Source organism: Lycorma delicatula, chromosome 8, assembly GCF_047948215.1.
Source record: "Lycorma delicatula isolate Av1 chromosome 8, ASM4794821v1, whole genome shotgun sequence".
Lineage (NCBI taxonomy): Eukaryota > Metazoa > Arthropoda > Insecta > Hemiptera > Fulgoridae > Lycorma > Lycorma delicatula.
The window spans coordinates 117,113,083-117,137,248 of NC_134462.1; the positions used below are offsets into that span (position 1 = coordinate 117,113,083).

Consider the following 24,166-nt stretch of genomic DNA (forward strand, 5'->3'; position numbering starts at 1 on the left):
ACAAATTATAAGTAAATTATTATGATAGAGTGTGGATGCTTGATAAGTCCTGAATCACATTTCATCAAATGCTGTTTCAAGTTCAATAACATTACAGTTTCATATTTTGTTAACAAAAAAAGAAATTAGAAGAAACCATATTTTTTGTATCAGTAGTAAATTATTTATAGTGAAAGTGTGCTGTATAAGTCACGACGGGTCTAAATAAACTAAAGATTTTTGTTTGTCCATTATTTATTTTTTATTTTTGGTTTTTAATGAAACTGAGTGTTGGGAAATTTGTTTCTATTGTATAGAAAATCACATCCTTTAAATTAAATTTAAAAAAAATTAAAACTAATCTAACAAAACGAGCTCTTTCACTGAATTTTCCTTAACAACAGTAAGTGTCGTTGGTTATAGTGTTCTAATTTCTTTATGATTATTTTTTTTAAACTGTTGAATAGCCTGCGGTTTGTTTACATATACCTTCTCTTTGAGAAATCCCCTGAAGTCAGGAGCTGTGAAATCAGTGGAGCATGACGGCCAGTTATTTGCAGATCTCGAAATTAATCGCTGTCTAAAAATTTCTCTTAGAAGTCGAATTACGGTTTCAGGAATATGGAGTGTAGTTCCGTCTCGCTGAAATCACATTTCAGGTTTATTTTTCACAAAAGGGCGTAAAACATTTTCCAGAATTTCCCTTTATCGTGTACCAGTGATCGTGATTGTAACACTGTTTAGATCTTCGCAGAAAAGGTCTAATAATTTCTGCTGAGGTAACGCCGCAGTAAATCGTGTACGCAACAAAATATAATTCACGACGATATAGAGCTGGTGGTGTCTCGATTCTTGAAATTCTTCAATTCTGTCAGTTGATTATCCTTCAAATGAAGATGTGCTTTATCAGACAGGATCACATTGTGAACAAATTTTTGTTCTTCCCTAAGTGGTTGTTGAAGTCGGATTACATATTCTAATCTTTACTGTTAATCGGCAGCATTTAGTCCCTGTACCGGTTGAATTTTAAATGAAGAAAGATGCAGTGTAAAATGCAGTGCAATGAAATGCGAACAAAACCGAGCTGAGCGGATAGTCTTCGAGTCGACGTTGTCAGTGCCTCCTCAGCTCTTCCTTACACTGTATAATGATTCCATTTGATCTGGCTGAACGTCATTTAAAGCCAGTAATAGATCCCTTACAGGATTTTACTGTCGAAAACAGGATAAGATGGCAAATCATTATTTCCAAAGCATCTTTCTTGTTCTGAAATGACGACGGTGTGCACGTTGTATGTCAAATGTTAAGTGACGGTTTTTAAAGTACAATTCAATTATTTTGGTTCTGTATTATTTCTAAATTTCTCCACCGTAAATCTCATTGCTAGGGACTACAATTTCTGGAAAAAAAGAAAATTTCGTAACAAAACAAGTTATTATATTTTTAAACCCCGTTGTAATTTATGGGACACTCGTATAATTTTTATTGATTTACGACTTTTTAAATGTTATTTAATATGATTTTTGGGATTGATAATTTACAAAATAGATATATGTTAACAAGAGAAAATTAAGCTATCACTTACTTTACTTCTCATATCAAATGTAGGTTGCTTATTTTTTTGTTTTTTCTTTTTCGTTCAAAAATGTGTTTAAATTACTCCTTAAGACACAAAACTTAAGAAAGATTACTTTAAAAAAATGTTTTTTGACCGATCTATACATACTTTTATAAAATGTATACTGTGAAGGTGTAACTTAAGAATCTATTTTAAAGTAGGTTTTCTATTAATTTAATAAAAACAGAACTAATAATGAATCGAGAAGAAAAGTAATATTTAACAAAGTATTAAAAAAAATTACATAAATTTGAACCATCTTTCATAAAACCTAAGACAAATATTTTGTCTAAAATATTGTTACGATAATTATATACATTTAAATTTATACTTTTTAATAATAAGTTAATAAAAAATCAGTTTTTATACCGTTATTAATAATGAGTAGTTTTGACAAGATTTGCTTGGTTAATTTGTGGGTTTATAAGTAATTAAAGCTGTCAATTCGCTCAACTATAGATTATTTTCTCGGCAGAGTATTTTCATTACAGTATTAATACATAATAAAAACAACGCCGACTTAATTTAATAGGATTATGATAATACGGAATAGATAATTCTTGTTGAATTAATGTTTACGACATTGAAATTACTTAAAAAAGTTACTATTAAAAATCTAGTTACATGAAAAATCAACCGTGATTTTCTTTTTTTTAATATTCGGTATAGATATATTAACAAAAGAAAGGAATTTATTAAAAAAAATCGTATAAATAAAAAAATAAATAGGTTTTATTGTGCTTAACATAATGTGATACTCCATAAAATTATTTTGTATTTTATTAATACAAATGTGATAAAATAACACTACGGTGATTTGATTTATTTAATTTTTCTTCATTATTTGTAGGAAAGTTCCTTTAAGCATATACCATCCTTTTTACAAAAACAAAAACTTGTAAAATTTATTAATTACTTCCATTTTTTCTTGTCTGATATCATTATTTTGTAAAGATTGAATTTTTACCGCACACAATCATTGCAACTAATATTATTTTCTAAAACTATTAAAAAAAAAAAATGAATTTGTTATCTGAATTACAGTTAATATGACTTTATTATAACATTTTGAGGAAGTCTCCTCCCAGAATCCTGACTCCAACGAGGATTAAAGGTTAATTAATTAACATAAATGAAGGACTGTTTTAATTACTAGATAGAATTTATTACATATATATATATATATATATATATATATATATATATAATATATATATATATATATATAACTCCACTGTCTTTGAAGTTTTCGTTTATGTTAATCGATAGAGCTGTTGAATCTACACCAATAATTATTTGGTCACACTGGTATTTTCCCCTTAAAACGTAAATATGTAGAATTCATCGCTGACAGATTTGCATTTTTTTTTATGCAAGTTTCTTTAGTTACTTACCTTAATAGTTGTGATTAAAAAATTCCTATTTTAAATGTGAAATATGATTTTAAACAATAAATTTAAAAAAAAGTAGAGATCCAAATAAAGTAGAGATTATGAGGACTTGCAAATTAATTATCAGCTTATACATAGTGCTTAATGTTTTATTTATTGCGGTAAGATGTTGATTTCAATTAAGTACTTTTCAATGCAGAATCTAAAATACTTCACTAGTTTGAAAGAAGGACGTACTATATAAGAAAACAGGTGCAGTTTGATAACTTTGACGAGGTAAAGTAAAAATCGTATACACGGTTTTGTTATACAAATTTTTATATACGAATTGGTATACCAGACTTCAAGATTAATAAGACGATTTTTTAATTTTAAGGTGACATTATGCGGGTGATCCAAAGAAAATAGTTTAATCGTATCATCTGTATAAGAAGACTATAGTTGTCACAAAACAGAAAGGATTATCTGTCAACATATAAAGTGATATGTCGAACAGGGTGGGTGGGTGAATTGAGCCTTGTGGTACGCCTGCAAATAGTATTAAATAATCAGACGGAGCAACCTTATGCAACAGAGAAAAGTCGATCAGTCAAAAAGTATAATTGTATATATATATGTATATAGACAAGAATTGTGGCAAATAATCAGTTCAACTACGATAAAAAATATTTGCAATTAACTCGAAGAACACTGTAAATAAACGTTTAAAATTTCTCCAATTTATGGTTGTTGATGTAAAGTTCAAGAACGAGATTACTTATAACTATTTTCTTTTTCTATATAACAACATAAAATATTTTTTTTCTATATAACTATAATTTATTTCTTAATAATAACTGTAATATTGTTAATTACGTAATAGAAAAAAAATACCCGGAGTAGTTCTGTAAGTTATATGTTGCTGCATAAAAAATCAGTGGAATAATTTAATAAAGAAAAAATAAATAAATTATTAAATAAATAAATTCTAAAATGCCAGTCGGTCAAACGAGATCTGAAGTTCAATAAGGTTATTTCGTAATACGATTCTTTATTGTTTACCAATTCAGTCATTGACAACAGTTGTCTGATAGACTATGTAAGGTATGTTATGTGTGGTACCTGACAAAGAAAAAAAAAATTGTTTGAAATACCAAAGATATAGTTGGTAGGCTGGTAGGCTACCCTTTTGAAGTTGTTATAGTCCTGAGGCCTACCTACATATTATAGAAATGATTACAGTTATACGATGATCAAGTCTCTCGCTCACTATCTCTCTCTCTCTCCACGCGCACACATACACACACACATATATATATATATATATATATATATATATATATATATATATATATATACACACACACACACACACACACACACACACAGAGCTGTTAGACTCATTGCTTTTGATGACTTGTCAATGATTATTATTGACTACTATTAAATTGTAGTTGCAGTATACTTATTTGTACTTGGTAATCATTTTCAATAATTGTACTATAATTTAAATAATTTCAAATTGTATCCACAATGGTGATGATGACAGTGAAGAAATAATAATAGTAGTAATAGTAATAGTAGCAGCAATAATTATAATAATTCCCTATTTCATAAATTCTATTGCAGTGCAATAAAACCATATTAATGTACTAATAAAATAAAGTATTTAAAATATTAGTCAATATTTAAAAAAAAAAAATTAACTAGATTGAATTGGATGTAAACCAATAAAATATGTTGTTAGAAAAACAATTTTCTTTCCTCTTAAACTTTGATAATCTATTATTATTTGTATTGTTATTATTAACTCTTTTTTCATAATAATTATATTTATTAAATAATTATTTACATCGTATGTAACATACTAGAATTAAGAATGTTTCAAAATTCATACAGAATGATTCAAAAATACGATGGTCAGTCAAATATAAGCCGGATTTTTTTCTTTTGCGGCTCACGAATTAACATGATTGGGCTGGCTTGAAGGGCTAATGGTTTAGGAGATATTGGGAGAATATAGACGCTCCAACCGCCTCAGCATTCGCGTTCCTCTGTTCAGTAGGTTATATTAGTGTGAGAATTTCCATCGTCGGTTGCGCAACATGCGAGTTGCACAACCGATATGAATAGTGACTGACGTGTTAACATAGTGAGGTTTCTAAAGAATGAGGGCGTCAAATCCTTCAAATTTTGACTACGTTGCGTGCGAGTTTAGAGAATATGATGTTTCGCGAGTCTAAAACGGGGGCGTGAAGCTATAGATAATGAGTTGTAATTGGCTTTCAAGGCGTGACTAATTCAAAACTTCCTTTTTCCAGTTTAGCCTCTGGGAATTACCATCAGGTATTACTTCAGAGGATGAACGAGGATGATATGTATGAGTGTAAGTGAAGTGTAGTCTTGTACAGTCTCAGGTCGACCATTTCTGGGTGATTGAATGTTTGATTAATTGAAACCGACCACCAAAGAACACCGGTATCCACGATGTAATATTCAAATCCGTGTAAAAATATCTGACTTTACTAGGACTTGAACGCTGGAACTCTCGACTTCCAAATCAGCTGATTTGTGAAGACGCGGTGTTTGCCACTAAACCAGCCCGGTGTGTGACTCATTCAAAACTATCGGCTCCTTACGTTCGATTAAGTAGCTTTGACTTATGGTCATGGAAGTGCCCATTTATTACATTACAAAGCATCTTGGGTTCTACTATCGACTCAAAATCAGAAATAGGCGATAGAAAACTTTCTAAAGGCTTCTCAAACGATTTCCACGAGAGGGAATAATCTTTTTGCATCTAATAAACGGGTTGCATGTGATAAAACACGGGTTCACCACTACATTTCCCAGTTGAAATCGGAGAATATGGAGTAGCTTTGCGATAGAAAGCCTTGATCGTAAAAGCGAAAACCTGTTAAGGTCAGCTGAAAAAGCTGACCTTAACGTTTGGGATCAAAATGGCGTATTGTTTGTCGATTTCCTACAAGAACATCGCACTGCAAAAGTTGCATACTACTACCAGCTACTATTGGGCAAAGTGAAAGCCACTCAGGAAGCAAAGCCGATTAGAGATATGATTCTACTTTACTTCAACGTCAGGCCTCACACAGCTGTTAGCAGCCGGTTTAAACCATATAAAACTTACTGGTAAACTTTAGAACATCCTCCGTACACTCCAGATTTATACGTCCGCCATTTTTTTGTTGGGTTCATTAAAAGAGGCACTTGAGGTCAATCGATTCCACAGCGACAACAAAGTAGTGGAGTTGGTTCAGTCGGCTCGTTACAATTCTGAAACTTTATATGAAGAAGGACTTTATTTAGCTAGTCTAACGGTACAGTAAACTAAATTGTTATTCTTTACGAATAAATTAACGTGAATTTATATCATTTTTTTTCTATTTTGATTGTATTTCAATCGCTTATGTTTATAGTCTTTCAATACTTAAATTTTATATTTATACAACGATTAAACTTTTTCAAATGGAAGTTGATATAAAAATAAAATACCGACCTTCTCAAACTTTCATCCGGAAGGTTTCCAGTTTGACATAAAAGTAAATTTCTTTCATATTAAAAATAGCAGCATTACATTCAGAAATTATATTTAATCCCCAACATTCGGGAATAATATTTTATATGTACACCCACCACACACACACACACACACACACACACACACACACACACACACACACACACACACACACACACACACACACACACACACACACACACACACACACACACACACACACACACACACACACACACACATACACACACACACACACACAAACTTATAAGTTTATGTGTATTTAGAATAGACCTTAGTGCTTTTACAAATTTTCGCTATCTTTTTATAAAACAGTTTGATTTTTAGTGTGCCGTCATTGATAAATGAATAAAGTGATAACGCACCCGTAGATAGGTTTTTAAGTGAATCTTAAAACGTAAACTTCCTCATGTATTATCAGATCAATTTGATCTGGCCCAATCTACTAATACCTGGACTTGTATTTTTAATTTTAAAACGTAAATATTTAGAATCATTACTTTTTTTTTAACACTTGTTTAAAATTTAAATCCGATACAATATTCAAGACACACGATAGTTAGAATGAAAAGTCATAATACTTAAAATATTTTGGGCAAGGAAATTTCTGAAAATCCAAAATATATATCATTTACTGTAATCGATAAAAAAATAATTAAACTATAATTACAATACAGAAAACTCTTACCGTATAAGTTTTAGTAATACACAATAATGAATTTAGAAATTCGTTTTGCAAATAAAGAATTTTAAATGGTTAAGGGTTAATAAAGTTTAAAATTAATTGTTTTATAGTCGTATTTTAAAGAGAGAAATTAAATGTTTACTTATTACATCAATTAGATGTTTACTTATTATATCAAGGTTTAGTCACTTTAATGGTAGAAGTAAGATAAAGAGAAAATACAGTTATCGTAATATGATAAAGCAGAAGATTGAAGGTATAGATAGATGTGATATTTTTTAAGATTATTTTAAATTGCTAAAAGTAAATGAATGTAGATATCAGTCGTATATGACCGGTGAGAAAAAACGTTTTTTTTTAATTTATACAGTAAATCAATATTTAAACAGATCTTGTTTGTATATAGAATTTTGACTTTTTCCCCGTGATTTGTTAATAAAGATTTGTTAGAAACCAAAACCCATAATAAATATGATAAAATAATATTTATTTTAACAATTAAATTTATTATTAAGTATTTAAATTAATTTTTTCCGTTTTTTAGATTTATATGCGTTTGTCAGCTGACGAATTTAAAATGATTTTTACAGGTTTGATGTAATACGTTAAAAACTTTTGAAAATGGCAGAACCATAATAAAAACAAATACTTTCTGTTTATAATTACAAAAGAATGTAAAACTTTTTCTGATCCCTTCTTTCCTTAAACGAGTGTATGTTTGGAAATTTACTCGCACGTCAAATCAATTTAAATGTAAATGATGATATTCAGCCGTTCAATACGTCCACTTTCTTCACCACAGGGTCTGGCTGAATAGTATACGTCATTACTGTCGGTAAAAGCAACTGTAAGTAAGGCGTATTTTAGTTTAAGCTCTTTGCATTTATCATATACCCCATGAAAGGTTTAGGCAGATAGTATAATTATATAAACTCCTTTTACTCAACATAATTGAATAATTTTACAGTCTGGTTTAAACTAATTTATGCTGTGGTTACCATGGTAACGTAAATGATAAACTTTTTCAAATTTCCGGGAAGCCTTTTTTTTAATTCCAGTTATAAATTATTTATCAACAATTATGCAAACAAATTAATAAAAAATATGGCAAAAGTAACCTGTACTAGCTACTTTTTTTAAATTAAAACAGTTATTTTTATTTATTTCTAATTAATAAAAGTACGTAATTATCAAATAAATAATTAAGTATCATTAATCTCTTTTTTTTCTTTTTTTTAAGTTAAATTCTTGTTTTAATCTTCATTGCAGCCACATTTTACTGAATGATATTCTATTTTTCTTCGCAATTCTTCTTAAAAACAAAACAAAAAATTACTCATTATTTTATTCTTTTATATAACTTTATTCTTTACATAAATTCAAGTCATATTTATTTATAGCTACGATGACATTACAATCATACTTTTTAGTTTAAAAATGTACTTAATTTTTCTAATAAGTAATTACAAATATAATAATATAGTATATCGTATTTATTAGTTTCTACGTTTATTTCTTTTAAATAAAAACTTTTTATTTTATTTTCTAAACTGATATTGCTTTAAAACAAATGTAAATTTTTATCGTTTTAAAAAAAAATATATAATAAAATAATGATATTTTAAAAATTTAATCGGTTCTTCATTTGCTAATAAATTTTACGATTAAAATTGTAGTCATTGTTTTTCTAATGATTAACATTTATTTAATAAAGGCTTATAATAAAATACAATTAAATTAAGTTCTTTACCCACCTCTTTTAAAATCATGATCTTCTTCTTGTATGCATCTTAAATTAATGTGAAATATTAATGATATAATAAAAAAATAATAAAATACAAATAATTTTAAAATCATCTTTCAAGGCTCATGTTTTTATGAGGTAATTTTTTTTACTGTAACCTATTTTTTATTGTAAAATTATAGGTTATATTCATTTTAAAGTTTCCAAAATATTTTTTAATGTAAATATGATTACATACTTTATATATATATATATATATAGAGTGTAAAAAAAAGAATATAGGGATTTTAAAACTATTTAATATCTTTGACTTGCATTAATAAATAACAGAATCAAAATAAAATGAAAGAGTAATTCCCAGAGTTTTTCCTTAGTTTTTCGTATTTTATCACGCGGCAAAATCCACCCATTAAGAGCTCGTCTCATACTTTAACCAAAGTCTGGAGAAATGAAAGCGACAGCTGAATTATACGTACACAAGATTCTTCATAAAACCTAGTAGAAAACATTTTTTAAGGTTAACATCGAAGGCCTCTGAAACAAGCTCTAATTCTATCAATAGGACCGTGCTAACCAGCCCGGCGGCCGGGGTAAACGTCAAACAATCAATTCCATACAGTTATCTCAGCGACGAAGCGCACCGCCTTGTTGCCCAATCGGATTCGCAGGTCCATTTTGCAGTCGAGGAAAGAGCCGTGTACACGGCATATCCGAATAATGAACACTTTTTCAACAAAAAAAGCGGCCTGTAAATTTGCAATTGGTACATTGCACACAAAATATTTAATTTTGTAAAGTCTCATTCGTATTGTAAGAGTCCGCGGAAATTTTCTGATCCCCAGAAAAGGTAATTTAAGTGTTAACTTTTCTACAAAGATGAAATTTTGACTCGTCACTAAACACGAAACGATCAGTAAGTTATCGTCTTCATCCAGCAAAAATTTGATGGCGAAGTCAGCACGCACACCGTAGTCGTCGGTAGGCTCCAAAGCTTCTAACAGCTGTAAACGGTATGAACTATAGGTCGTACCGATTACAGCGAGACGTTTACACATATGTAAACGTCTCCTTCAAACATTCCACGTCGGCATCGCCAGTTTGCGGCCGGCCTAACATCCTTTTTTATGACTTGCAGGAGTCTCTTATACATTCAATATTTTCCAAACCTCCTCGGTTGTTCCGTACTTCTTCCTTCATGCAGATATTTGCTCGTTCAAACCGATTATGTCATCGACGAATGTTACTGTCACTCGGAGGATCACGATTAAACTTCCTACGTAACGCGCGTTGAATTACTATTCACATTTATGAAACTGCAAAACCTAAAGCTTTCTGTTCATAGTCGCCATATTTGTTTCTGGAACTCTTATGCGGAAAGATAAGAAATCATTTTAAGACTATGCACGCAACTAAAGTGCCCATTTTGCATTTTGATTCCGGTCTGAAATCAACTCATGAGGCCTCATCCAAGAGATATAAAAAATTAAAACCCTGATATTCTTTTTTGTATATATATACATTGTCTGACAGTATGATAATAAATCATTATCATACTGTCAGACAAATATATATATATATATATATATATATACATAGACACACACAAACATGTTTTATTATTCTGTCTTTGATTTAATCCTTTTCATTTTAATAAAAAAATATTCTAATTACATTAAAATAGTACTTTAGATTATGTACACCTAATTACAGTGGTGTTTTTTTTTAAAATGATAATTACAATTATTTTTTAATAGGAGAAGTTTTTTACAGTAATTCATCATAACTTAATATATTTGTTTTTATATTATAAAAAAAAATTCTACTTAACACTACAGACTAGAATAATGAGATCTTGAGTTCATTCATTAAAAAAAGAAAATCTAAGCAAAAATTACTTTTAGATTTTATCTAAAAAAATAAATTAGGTAACTTAAAATATTTACAAGATAAAAATAAATACTATCATAAATGGTAAATGGTAACAACATACTTTTTATAAATTACTTGAATATTGATCGAACGTTTATTTTTATAATTTTTTTAATTTATTTTTTAATGAAAATTTTATTAAAAAAATATATGCATATCAATAAGCTAAGGTAGTACCTCTAAATAATCAAATCGATCGTGTAAATTTTGAGATAATTATTTGTTAGGCAAATTAGTAATACAAGATTAAATAATAACTATTTGAATTTTTATCGTTCTTAGAGAATCGAATAACTGTGTAAGTATAAAACCAAAGGTTTTGCTACGTTAATACGTATCAAACACGTAAGTCTTCCATCAATGAATGATTAGAAATGTTCATGTTTAGCTATGTGTAATTCTAGAAAAAGTTGTTGGTTCTGAATTTTATACAAAATATTCAACAAAAATGAAAGAATGATACAGTGCGTTCGTAAAGTTGCTGTGCACTGGAATATGGAGATGTAATGACGAAATTTTCTTAATAATTTCTTTGATTTTATTCAATTATTTTATAGAAACGGATATTATAATAACTGAAGTAGTTGATAAAAGGTGTTGAAAATGACCTCCTCCAACATCAATCAACTCTGTATATATTTCGGTTTATTTTTAAACACGTTAATCAACTGATATACTGGAATTTCTTGTACGTATGTTGTTATTACGGTTTTTAGTTCCATTACGGTTTGCGTGGACCAATGCGATACACTGCTTGTTTCGCTGCTCCCCTTAGAAAGTAATCTGGGGGAGTCAGATCGGGAGATCGTAAAGATCACAAAACGTTCGAAATGATTCGTTCCCCAAAGACATTTCGTAAAAGAGTCGCTAAGCTTTTAGCTGTGTATGCTTTGGCGCCATCTTGCTGGAAAATCCGCGATTGATTTTCATTTCTGTTAACTGATTGCTGAAGTTTGTTAAAACAGTACCACAAAGATCTCTATTAAGTGTATTTTTAAAAAAGTATTGGATCCAAGTTGCAAGTTCTACTCACACCGATCAAGAGACTCCAATTTTCGCTTCGTGTAAAGATTTTTCATGTAATTCATGCGGGTTAGTTGTGGACCACAGTAGTGTGTATTTTGTAAATTACAATACCGTCCCGTATAAAACTACGCTTCACCTGTAAAACACATAACGTCGGGGACACCTACGGAACAATAAAACATTTAAACAATGGACAACAATTTAATCTTTTGGCGTGATGTGTAATTTTCAGTTCTTGAACACACATTATTTTGTAGGGGTCAAGTTTCAGTTCTTTTCTTACAGTTTTATGTGCGGTAGCAAATCAGATAACTTGCAGTGCGCTAACTTATACGATGACTTTGATGGACTTTCGGCCGAGCATCCGAAATATCAAGCAGCATCTGTTCGTTTAGTTTAGGCGGTCTTCCACGTCGATCAGTGCCTTCAACAGAGCCCGAAATTTTTCGATAAGAATTTCAACTTCACTGCAGTTAGGAACAGAAGTATTTGGAAACTTTTCAGAAAACTAGTGTTTTACTAAATCAGTATACTTTTCACCTTCACGAAGGTGTTCGACAAGAAAAATGTGTACCTCTACCGAAAGAATTAGTTCTCTCAATGTTATTATCAATATTTTTTTGTCAGAATCAAATAGAGAGTAGAGAATAGTTCTCGCAACTGCGAGAACTATTTTTTTCACAGATTTACTGGGTTTTAATTAGCATTTTATTTTTGTTGTTGTCCATTTTCCTTGTTTTGGTTTGATTATCAATTCAGTGTAATTTTTTATTTATTAACACAGTTATTTAATTATAAGGAACCAGAGAAAGCTGACAGTATAGCATGTACAACTTAAAAGTTCTATTTTTTTCATAACCGATTTATTGGTTGATTTTCATATACTTTTGCATTAAAAGTATTTACATATTTCCCACTTTTAACTTTTGGAAACATATATAAATCTATGATTATTTTACACATTTATTTTCATTAACGATACACATAAACTACTTAAAATTATATTTAAAAACATATTACATTTGAAACGTTTCTGTCTTTTTACGCAATAATATGTATTTTATGCAAAAATTTTCTTCGATTATTCTTAAATATAAAACCGCTTTCCTACATAAGGAAGTTGTATAATTTCTGCTCTTTCATTAAATAATTCTTGGATTCTTGAATCCCAGTAACCTTTTTGTATTTTTCAAACTTTTCAAAAATTGATTTCTCATCAGCGGCTGGCTATATTTGGAGTTAGACTTACAGTTGCTTAAGAAAGAAAATAAATAGAATATATAGATATATTCTTATAATTTCATAAGTGGGAAATTTTTCTAGTATTTTGATAAAATATGTGCCATTATGAAATTCAGTAAATATTTTTGTATTAATTTGTAATAAAGCGTTTGTTATTACTATGCACCACTAAGTGTAAAAAAACTAAAAATATTAAATTTCGTTAATTTATCAACAAAAAGTCTAGTAAACACTTCCCGAACGAACATTATTATTATTACTGGTCTCCCAATTATTAATTAATTTCTAATAAAGTTATCATCTCTAACTTCTACTTATGCTACACGCGGTAAGTTAATACAATTTATTTACTCGTATCTTATGTGGCTGTTTTGAGGCATATATTTTTTTCAATTATTAAATAAAAAGTTAATTTTTCTATCATTTTGGGATTTTACATTCGTTTTAAAGAATTGATATTTATATATTTTATCCGTTATAGTAAGCCTTAGATTAGTGCGTTTGAACTAACTCGATTGCTTACGCCGTTATTGCATAATGATTATTACAAAATTTTTATTTTGGCGGCCATTTTGAGGTGAACCGGACGGTCGAGTGCGGCCATTCGTGTATTTTTGTAACCCTCTAACGACGCCTAATTCGAATCCGAAATTAAAACCAAAATCCGAGATAGAAAAGCCAGAAATTCAATAACGATCTGTTCGTTCGTTGAAAAATAAAACTATTTGTTTTCCTGCAATAATTACGTACTGATCATTTTTTTAAATAACGTTTTATTAGGCGTGTAAATTAAATCACCATAAATAATAATTATTTTAATTAATAAATAAAAATTAAGATAAATACGGACTAAATTTATGAAAACGTTATTACATCATAAATTAGTCGCTGTCTTAATAATTATTATAAGGGGTTTGTTCTTTTTTTTGTATTTATAAAAATAATCATTGTAATTAATACAAAGTATTTTCATTAATAACTTTTAAGTTAAAAATTTTCAGGCAGTTACTGAATATTTAAGCCTATACAAACGCGTATTTTTGAATACACGTGAAATAAATTAATTTTTAAAACTAAAAAAAAAAATAAATAAAAAATAAAATTAATAGAACATTTTTTTTGATGTATAAAATAATTTAAGTTTCCTATTTTTATATATTATTTCAAAAGTGATGTTTTTTAATAAAATAAAAAAATATATAAAAATTGTAAGTCTAAACATTCTACATGTATTAATTTTTATGACTTCGTTATTATTTTAATTTGAATAAAAGATTATAGTATACATATATTTTAGCTTTGATCTATACAGTTACCGAAAAATGCCAAAAGCAATTCAATAGTTTTAAAATTTCTATTTACGAACGTATTAAAAGAAAAATAACTGAGATCATTGTAAAACAATCAGGTAACACTAAAAAATTTACTAGCGGTATGATATGAATGCAGTTGCAAAACTATTTACTACAAATTCTTTTTAATTGGATGATTATGTTAAATATTACATGAATACCAGTTTTACTACTTGTTAGCTATAGATAAATAAAATTAATATTTTATTTTATATTTAAAACAAAAAAAAAAAAAATTGAAAATAAAATGTAGCGATAAATATTTTTATAAACTGAAATGTACACGTTTTTATTATTAAAAAATAAAAAAAATTGTTTTACTGTTTATTTACATTAAAAAAATTAAGAACAAAACGAAGATTTTTCTTTAATAATAATCATGATTTAATCATCCACATAACAATGATACACACAATAACAATTTTCATTTAAAATTGTTGCGATATATATATATATATATATATATATATATATATATATATATATGTATATACATAAGCAGATTGCCGGTCATCAAAACTAATTAATCATTAATTCGGAGGATTAGTAAAAAAATCTTGATTACTGGTAAATTTTATTCTTGAAACGAGAAATCAAGCAAAATTTTGTAGTTTTACTAAAATTGTTACGACTACTACGTTTATTCATTTTAAGATAACAAACGATGATAACCTGAAGGAAAAATATATCAAAAAAAAAATTCTACCTTTATAAAAGAAAATTTAATACGTAAATATATAAACATTAATTTATTAAACTTAAATTTTAAAATAATTTAATGCATATTAAAATTTTAATTATTGTTGAATTTGGAAACTTTTCTTTTTTTACACGTCTTTTTTCTGATGACTTATATTTTTCTCCTTGCTTTTTTGTTCATATAGATCAATAAAACAGATTTATCTATTATAATGAATAATAATGTATATTTTGTGAATTTTTTAAAATTATTTTATTACGTAGATTATTAAATTAAAAAATACATCCATAATAATTTTTTTCAAGATTTTTGTTTTTGTTTCGATCAGTTTAATGTTTTTTGAACGTTTTTTTATATAGTATTATTATTATTAACAAAACAAATCGACGATAAAATAATTAAATTTAGGATTTTTATGAACTAAAAGTCGATAAAATCGTTCCTAAATTAGTGAGAAATTTAAATTAAATGGTGTTTTGATTACCGGTAGTTTTCTGTACATTTATTTGTTAGCATTTCTAACAATTATTTTAAAACTAGATAAAAACCCAATTTTATATGCGATAATAACTAAAACACCACGGAATGTTAATATTTTATTAATTAAGAGTTGAGATCTATGTCTTTCCCTTAATAATTCTACTTTTCCTGTTTTGTAATATACAGAAAAGGATAAAAGTAAAGGGAAAGATGGTAAAAAATAATTAGAATTTTTTACTTTTAAAATTCGTTAAGTTCAAAATTGATCAAATTTGTTTCCATTTTCTCTTGGTGTATGTACAAGTATGTGCGATATTTAATTTAATTTGAATTATGTAATCTTGTTAAATTTGATGCAGTAGCTTGTGTGTATTTGAGAAATTTATTTTGTTACGTATAATTAAAAAAAAAATTATGTAGAGCTATTGTGGAAATATTAAGTTGGCTTTTTTTGAGGTAATTTTGAGGTATTTTTAAATAAGTTTTATTACAAATTAAAACGACTTGCTGATCAGTTAAGTAAGGTACACCATATAGAAAAAAAATGGGTGGTATTTGTACCAGACGATGAACGTGACATATTATGAAGTTAGTTAATAATAAGATTTACCAAGTAATACAAATACGTGTTGTTTTTATCTTAACTTATAAAGGAATCGATAAAATTTTGACAGAAAACGATTACCAAAACGTTGCCCTTTGTTTTGCGGCAAGTAACTTTATCTGCGTTTGGAAACGAATGATTTATTTTTGGATATGTCCATTAAGTGTCCCGTACGTTTAAAAAATATACACTTTATTATCTAAAATAAAAATAATAAAAATTAAAACTTTGGATATGATTTTACGGAGGAGAATGCATTTACCTTTGAACTCTGGACCGCGTTAAAAATATCTTTCAAAGTAAAGTCGGATTAACGAAGTTAATAGTAAGACTGGATTCAACAACATCAGTCTGTATGATGTGGTCACTTGTGAACATTTTATGGTAGAATTACGTGGAAATTTCGAACATGAATTTCGAGTGGACATAGAAAACTATAAAGACCGAGAAAAGTATGAATATATATCTATATAGAAAATGTTAATCATAAAAAGGAATTGACTGTGGCCGACTGATTTTTTCAGCACGGTGTTTTTTCTGTAGCTACAGTGCAATTAAATAAATAAAATAAATAATTAAAAAACAAATTTTTAAAATTGAGTTTACGATTAAAATAAAAATTCTAGGCTGTTCTTTATAATCATTTTTTAATTAAGAAAATAAGTAAGCTCGTAAAAGTATTAACGGACTTTACTGTAAATAATCGCTTAGTAAGAATTAAAATTCCCTTTTATAAAAATACCAGGATGGTTTAACAAGTTCTATATAGGGGTTTTTCATGAAGTTTTAAGTATAAAATATACATACATTAACGCATTTCCGATATTTATTTTTTAGATTTTATTATACGTATATATAACAATCTGAGTTTATTTTAAAGATAGAATTATATAATTGGTTGCTTTAATATGGTTCCTGATCGGAATATCAGCAACATCCAAAAAGAAAATTCTTTCGTCCGTCTCAACTCTGGATAAATAAAGTACGTTAAATTATTCTTAAGGTTATTTTTCACGTTAGTATATTATATAGCTGAGAATCTTTAAGAACGACTCTGACAGGTGGTGGTGTGTGATCAATTAATTTATGTCAACTGTCAACCGACTAATTGTTTTGTAAAATATTCCCATAAATATCAGTAAGTATATCTCTCTTGCTTATTATAGATTAGTACATGGATATTTTTCATTGTCTTACTTCGAGTTGAATTTTTATTATTCGAAGTAAATTATAAACATAATATTATTTTATTATAGATTTTAAAAGTCAGTTAAGTTTTAAAGTTAAGTACGTTTTCTTATATAACGCTGGCATTGCCAGCGTTATATAAGAAAAATCTACTAGATTCATTACTTTCGTACTTACGAGTACTTTTCGTATTGTTAAACATAAACACTTAGCGGTCTTTTTATAAACATTATATAAGTAATTTGTAAAAGATTATTTAAAAATTTTTAATTGGAATATATTGTTTCAAGAACGCAATAAATAAGATACCATTATTACATAGTAATGTGTCGAAAATTTCTAATGATAATAGTGATTTTGCTTTAATAACGTTAAGTTTATTTTAATTTTTATCACGGTAAACAACATAACGAAATTACTTGTAGAACAATGCGTCATCGCATTTCCTCTATCTCTACGTACACAAATTGGCAACTACTCTTCTAGATGTCATAGTCGTTCAAAACAATTATCAACTGTAAAAAATATTTCTATATAATACAAAATAAGGGTAAAAAAACAACAAATATAAACCTAATATAAATCACTAAAACCGAGCGACGTCGATGTTTGAACGTGGTGGTGATGCATATGTATATCGTCCATACTGCTACTGTCTCCAAGAATTACTGATGCTGCTCCGACTGACGGTGGTCCTCCACTATTTGCACTTGCTCCTTGACTTGGTACACCTGAATTTTGACCGCCTTCTTGCCTCATTAAATTACGCCTCCATTTAGCTCGTGCATTTTGAAACCATACCTGTTAATACGTAAAATAATATTTATAATTAATCGAGTTTAATTACGTGTAAACTCAATAATAGTAAAAATAATGATTTAATCTTAATAAATTTTAAAGTAAGGATAAATTACTGCAGATAATAAAGAAAATTAATACAAGCAAGAAAAGATTTCACACAAAAAAAGAAAGAAATCCCGTAGTATCAAATATCGATTAAAAAAGTAAAAAAGAAAGTTTTGATGACATTCATGTAAAATGTTTTGAACGATAGGGAATATTATCAGTAGAAAAAACATAAGAAAAATAATGGAGGAGTTTGAAATTTGGCGTTAAAATTTGGAGGATATTGAAAATCACACTGCTCAATAAGATTTAAAATGAAGATATCTGTAGGGCATATAGGAGAAAAGATAAATGTATTATACAGAAACTTGTAAGTAGATGAAAAGATTGTAGGCTAAAAAGATATTTGGACATAGTAAGATATCCGAGTTCTGTTACTTTGGTTGCAAAATGGAAACGTCTAAAATATAAAATATTAACAGGAAAACAAATAATAGAGTACATAATTAAGGATGTGGGGTATGGTAAATTGTTAACATTATAATATTAAGACAGAAGAGAATGGAATGGACAAAAACACCAAACCAATCAACCGATTGGCAATAAAATTAATTAACTGTAAATTTAATATATTTTTTGTTATTGAAGCAGTAATATTATAAAAGATAAAGAAAGTTAAGACAATTTTAAAGGGGTCTAGTACAACAAGAATTTTCTTATAGGAAAGAATTATATAAGTACAAGTGTATAATCGAATTGGTTAGATTTTTTTACCGTTTAGCAACCATGACAAAAGATTTTTAAAAACATTGAAATTTATTGTTGCAAGAAAACTATGAAAAATTATAAAATACGATAAAAATTTAATTGAATAGGTTGTAAGATTAATTATAGAATAGAGGTTGGTCACTATATTTTTTTTTTTTTGCTCAATAACAATTATAATTACAATCGGCTCTCCTGCGGAGCCATAAGTAAGTTTCCTGACAAAAGCACGTGATAAGAAGTTCCTTACAGAACTCCCAAAATAAATAATACACAATAAAGAGTTGCAAGCAAACTTAAAGTCAAATATGAAATTTTAAGCTCAGTCATAAATAATAAACCATTAATTTCAGCACCATATAATCCGCAAAACAAACATTAATTAATAACAAATAAAAAAGAAAAAGAAAGTGAAGTATCAAGAAATAGATATGACACCACTAAACTTGACTGTGTTAGATTCCAAACTGTTACGCAGACCCTAAGTCGAGTACATGGGCTCGTTTCAACCGTCGGACGTCTCTGCTGTCATCAAGTAGATTAGTTGCAAAGTGGTTTACATGATTATCAAGCCTCTGCAGGTATTTGACATTGCGCTGTTGTGCAATCTCACGAAACGATGGGAGCTCCAGATAATCCTGAATCTCATCATTCCGCGTGAACCACGGAGCTTCGGCAATAACCCGCGCTACTTTTTTTCTGAAATCGTTGTATAATTTCCATATTACTAGTACTAGCCGTTCCCCACAATTCTACACCGTACGTCCAGATTGAGCGCAGGATAGTCTTATAAATTAAGATCATGTTGGATAACGTGAGGCCTTTGTAGCAGCCAATGAAGTTCCCTGTACCTTGCGTTTAGCTGTTTACTCTTCATCATCATGTGACACGTCCAGGTAAAATGCCGATCCAGGTGAAGTCCCAGATATCGCACAGCCCCCGTTTGCGGGATCAAAAGACCATCGAAGTACACACCCCCTTTCCGCATCGAAGGACATTGACCCCTTTCCGCATGCCTCGACTTACCCTGATTAACCTAATTCTCCGCTTTTTCTGCCACACGCACACACGATCCAGCGTCATTTCTAAGGTCTGCCCTAAAAGGCTAGGCCAGGGTTTTCGTTAACGGCCAGGATAGCAGTGTCATCAGCGAACGTGGCGACGATGCAATCATTCAGGACGGGATTGTCCGCAGCGAATATGTATTACAACACAGGGCCCAGCACAGAGCCCTGAGGGACATCCAATCTAATCTCAAAGAACCTTAAAAACTCGTCATTACATTTCAGGTTAGCAAAACGCCCCTCAAGATAATTCCGCAAGACTAGGAAGTAGGGTTGAGGAAGTTGTAGCTTTAACTTGTAGATTAAGCCAGGTATCCATACCTTATCAAAGGCTTGTTGGATGTCTAAGAACGTCGCCGAGCAGAATTTCTGCTCCTCCAGACACCCGCTGATGATTCTGATGCTCTATGGGATTGTTCGGTTGTGGAATGGCCACACCTGAACCCAAACTGATGGTCTGGAATTATCCCCTTACTCTCCAACACTGACCTAAGCCTGTGCAGTAGCAGCTTCTCAAACAATTTAGAAAAGACCGGTAACAGGCTAATTGGTCTGTAAGAAGAAACTTTCTGTGCAGGCTTCCCTGGCTTCAAAATCATCGCTACCTGTGACACCTTCCATTTCCGGAAGTAAAATGTCCGCAGAACAGCGTCAAACAAATTCCTGATATACTTGATGCCTATAAGAGGTAGCATGACAAGCATTTTGTGCGTCATGTAAGTCAAAGCCAGGGGCCTTCGTTAATCGTCTTCCTTGGTTGACTAATTTCAGTATCTGCCTTACAAAGATCGGTTTAATCGGGAAGCTGATTGGCATCGGGCTCTCAAGAAAGTCGTTAACATCCACATCACCGGGGCCCTCTTCATCGTGGGATCACAACGTTACCTCTAGGTGTGAAGCAAACAGATCTGGCTTTTCTCTGTCATTCCTCGCCCACGATCCAGTACGCCTCTGTAGGGCGAGGAGCGTTCCTGATGATCGTTGCAGTCCTTTTGTAGCCTTCCATAGGGAGCATTCATCCCCGTTCAGGTGAGAAAGATTTCCTATGTACTCCTTGAATGTCTCGTCCCTGATAGTCCTCAACAACCTCTTCAGCCTCCGCGCCGTCCTATTAAGAAGAGTCCGATCTTCTGGCCTTCTGAAACGCTGCCAATTCCGCTGAAGAGACAATTAGTTCTGTCACTTCCCTCGGATAGGTATTGTCTCTGGCTAAGTGCAAATCATCAGGTGTAGACCGCCATGCTACCTCCTGTATGACCAACGTCAAAAAGTACGTCGCGTAATCAATATCCCCAGGGGTATCGAGTGGAAACGGGTCAGTCAGTTTCTCTTCGATCCAATCTTGGTAAGAAACCCAATCCGTTCGTCTCGTATGAAGAATAGGCCTCTCTTTCCCCCTTAGCACCGTTGTGCTCGGTGTAAGTAGAACGGGCGAGTGGTCCGACGATGAATCATAGTTGTTCTCCACCAAAGTGTATGCAGATGATATACCCGAGGTAAGAATAAAGTCAAGCAAATCCGGGATCTTCGTCAGGTCCGTAGGCCAGTATGTCGGCTGGAATCCCGATACCACGTCCAGGTGCAGATTTTGAACACATCTCTTCAGCGACCTACTCCTGCAGGTAGTCAACCGGGAACCCCACAATGGGTTTTTCGGGTTCCAGTCTCCTCCGGTAATAAATCTAGAACCCAGAGTCGCAAAGAAACCAGAAAACAACTCATCAGTTACAGTATGCTGTGGAGGGCAGTACACAGCGGACAGTCTAATAGGCCCCAACCAGTCTGTAACTTCAACCGTGGTTGCCTGAATCTGGTCAGTACAGAAGCCCGGAAGTTGATGATGCCACAGAGAACTCCGAATCAGAATCGCGGTTCCTCCATGGGCCCTGCCATCTAGGTGACTCGTCATATACACAGAATAACCGTGAAGCCTGAGGTAGTTCCGTCCAGGGAATTTGAAATTCCCATAACTCCTAGCTCCTCACGCCTAGAAAGTAGGCCGTTAATGTTCCATGCAGCGATTCGTAAAAATCTGGACATCAACAGATTTTGGAGAGCACCTGGGTGAGCAAGGCTATCAGACTCCCAATCTGTTGGAACCAGAAAGTCTATATTTGATTAAAGACTGTTCAGCTTGTCCACACTGCCGTCACTAGCACGCCCAGCTGCCGCAGCATACGTTTTATGGAGAAATTCAGTCCCCGCGTTGACTGTCCTCAGCACCCCAGGACCCAACGAAGGGAAGTTCTTATCATCAAGCGCTGGGCCGGTCACCTTGCGGCTAGCGGGTTCTATTCTTGGAGCAAGCTGCGAGTTCCAATTCGCCTTTCGCCTACGCTTCCTCGGTAATTTGCCGGATGGTCGGACTGACACAAGATGCAGGTTGCAGGAGTGCGCCTGTCTTTTCTGGGACAGTCAGCTGTCCGATGGTCCTCCCCACATTTCACGCAGCGGAAAGGCCTCATACAATTGTTCTTAGTGTGCCCATATTGCTGACACCTCATGCATTGCACGAGGCCTGTAGGCTTCCGTGGCGTCTCGAATGACACCCTGCAATCGGTAATGTACTCCAATTCAAAAATCATCTTAGTGTTCTTCTGTGGCTCCAGGTTCACGAAGAAAGTCGATGTGGGCTCCTTAGTTATCCTGTGGCGTGGATTTATCAAGTCCTTCACCCGATGTCCATGGCCTTCGATTTCGTCCTTTATCATCTCCAGTGGAATAGAGTGGTCCAGGTTTCTGATTACAACACGAAAGGCTCGTTGATCCTTCCTTGTGAAAGTATGACCTATCGACCGTGCTCTCGAACAACATGTATAATCTTCTTGTACGCCTCGATGTCCCTAGAGACTATTCTCAGCTACTTACCTCCAACCAGTCGAATACTGTAATCACTCTTGCATACGGCCGCTTCCAGCAGCTCGAACAACTTCAGCATGTCGTTTATTCCGTAAAGCACAATCGGAGGAGGCTTGACTGGCTCAGGTTGGTTCACAACTTCCGTATCCTCTAGTGGAAGGCCATTAAACTAATTCGATAGTGATAAGTCGCCACCGCTAGGACTACGATTCACTGTTTTCTTCCTTGGCACAGGTATCGTCCTCCACTGATTAGTAGTAGGCTGGGAGTTCACGGTTACCCTCTCGACGCAGAAATATTGCTCGCCAAGTCGCCTCTAATAAGCCTCCTGCGCGCAGCCCTCCTCGGGTCCCTAACCAACGACGGTAGCGGACCACGTTTCCTGTGCAGTACAAGATAATGTATAATATCAGATGACCCCTCGCCTACCATATCTGCCTAAGGCAGCTGATCCATGTGGTCCAAGAACTAAGCGTACATAAGCATAAACGAAACTAGAAACCATAAAAAGTAACCAAAAAAATAAGCAAAAAGTAAACAAAACAGTAAACAAACAATGAACACTCCTTAGCAACGGAGCGGCAGAACGAATGATCCTCCAAGATTTTAGGAAAGAAAAAAAATAATAAAACTTACACCTAATGATAATTAACTTCCAAAACACAACCACAATTATAAAACAGAACGAACACAACTCAATATAACATAAAAATAAATTCTAGGTAGAGAACACAAACATACGACTATTTCAAAGAACAGCTGATATGGTCGCTATATTAAAAAAAAAAATTATATTTTTTTAAATTTTATAGAAATCAATTCCAAATGAACGTTTATGAATTAAAAACTGTTTGGATTAAACGATACGTAGAACAATTAATTTAATATCGCAGTAATTTACTCTGAGCTAAAATAATTAGGATAGAATGTAAATGAGTGTAGAAATTGAATCAAATTAGTTGGTCTTATTAAGAAAAAAAAATTAAACAACTAAATTATAAAAACTTATAACGTTTGTGCCTCTTCAAAATGTTTTATGTCCTTAAAAATTTTCCAAACCGGGAAAATATTTTTAACATCTTTGAAAGTCATCAATAATAAATCTCATTAAAAAATTAATTTTACTTTAAACCCATTATCTAGTAAATCAAAATAA

At 31.3% G+C, this 24,166-nt stretch overlaps 1 protein-coding gene across 1 annotated transcript in view; it reads right to left on the reverse strand.

Annotated features, from left to right (window-relative positions):
- Positions 1 to 18,049: 18,049 nt before the first annotated feature.
- Positions 18,050 to 24,166, reverse strand: part of LOC142329519 (LIM/homeobox protein Lhx9-like) — a 152,544-nt gene continuing 146,427 nt past the window's right edge. The window contains exon 6 of the mRNA XM_075374193.1: positions 18,050 to 18,277. Within this exon, the coding sequence (XP_075230308.1) occupies positions 18,050 to 18,277 (228 nt within the window). The remainder of the gene's footprint in view (positions 18,278 to 24,166) is intronic.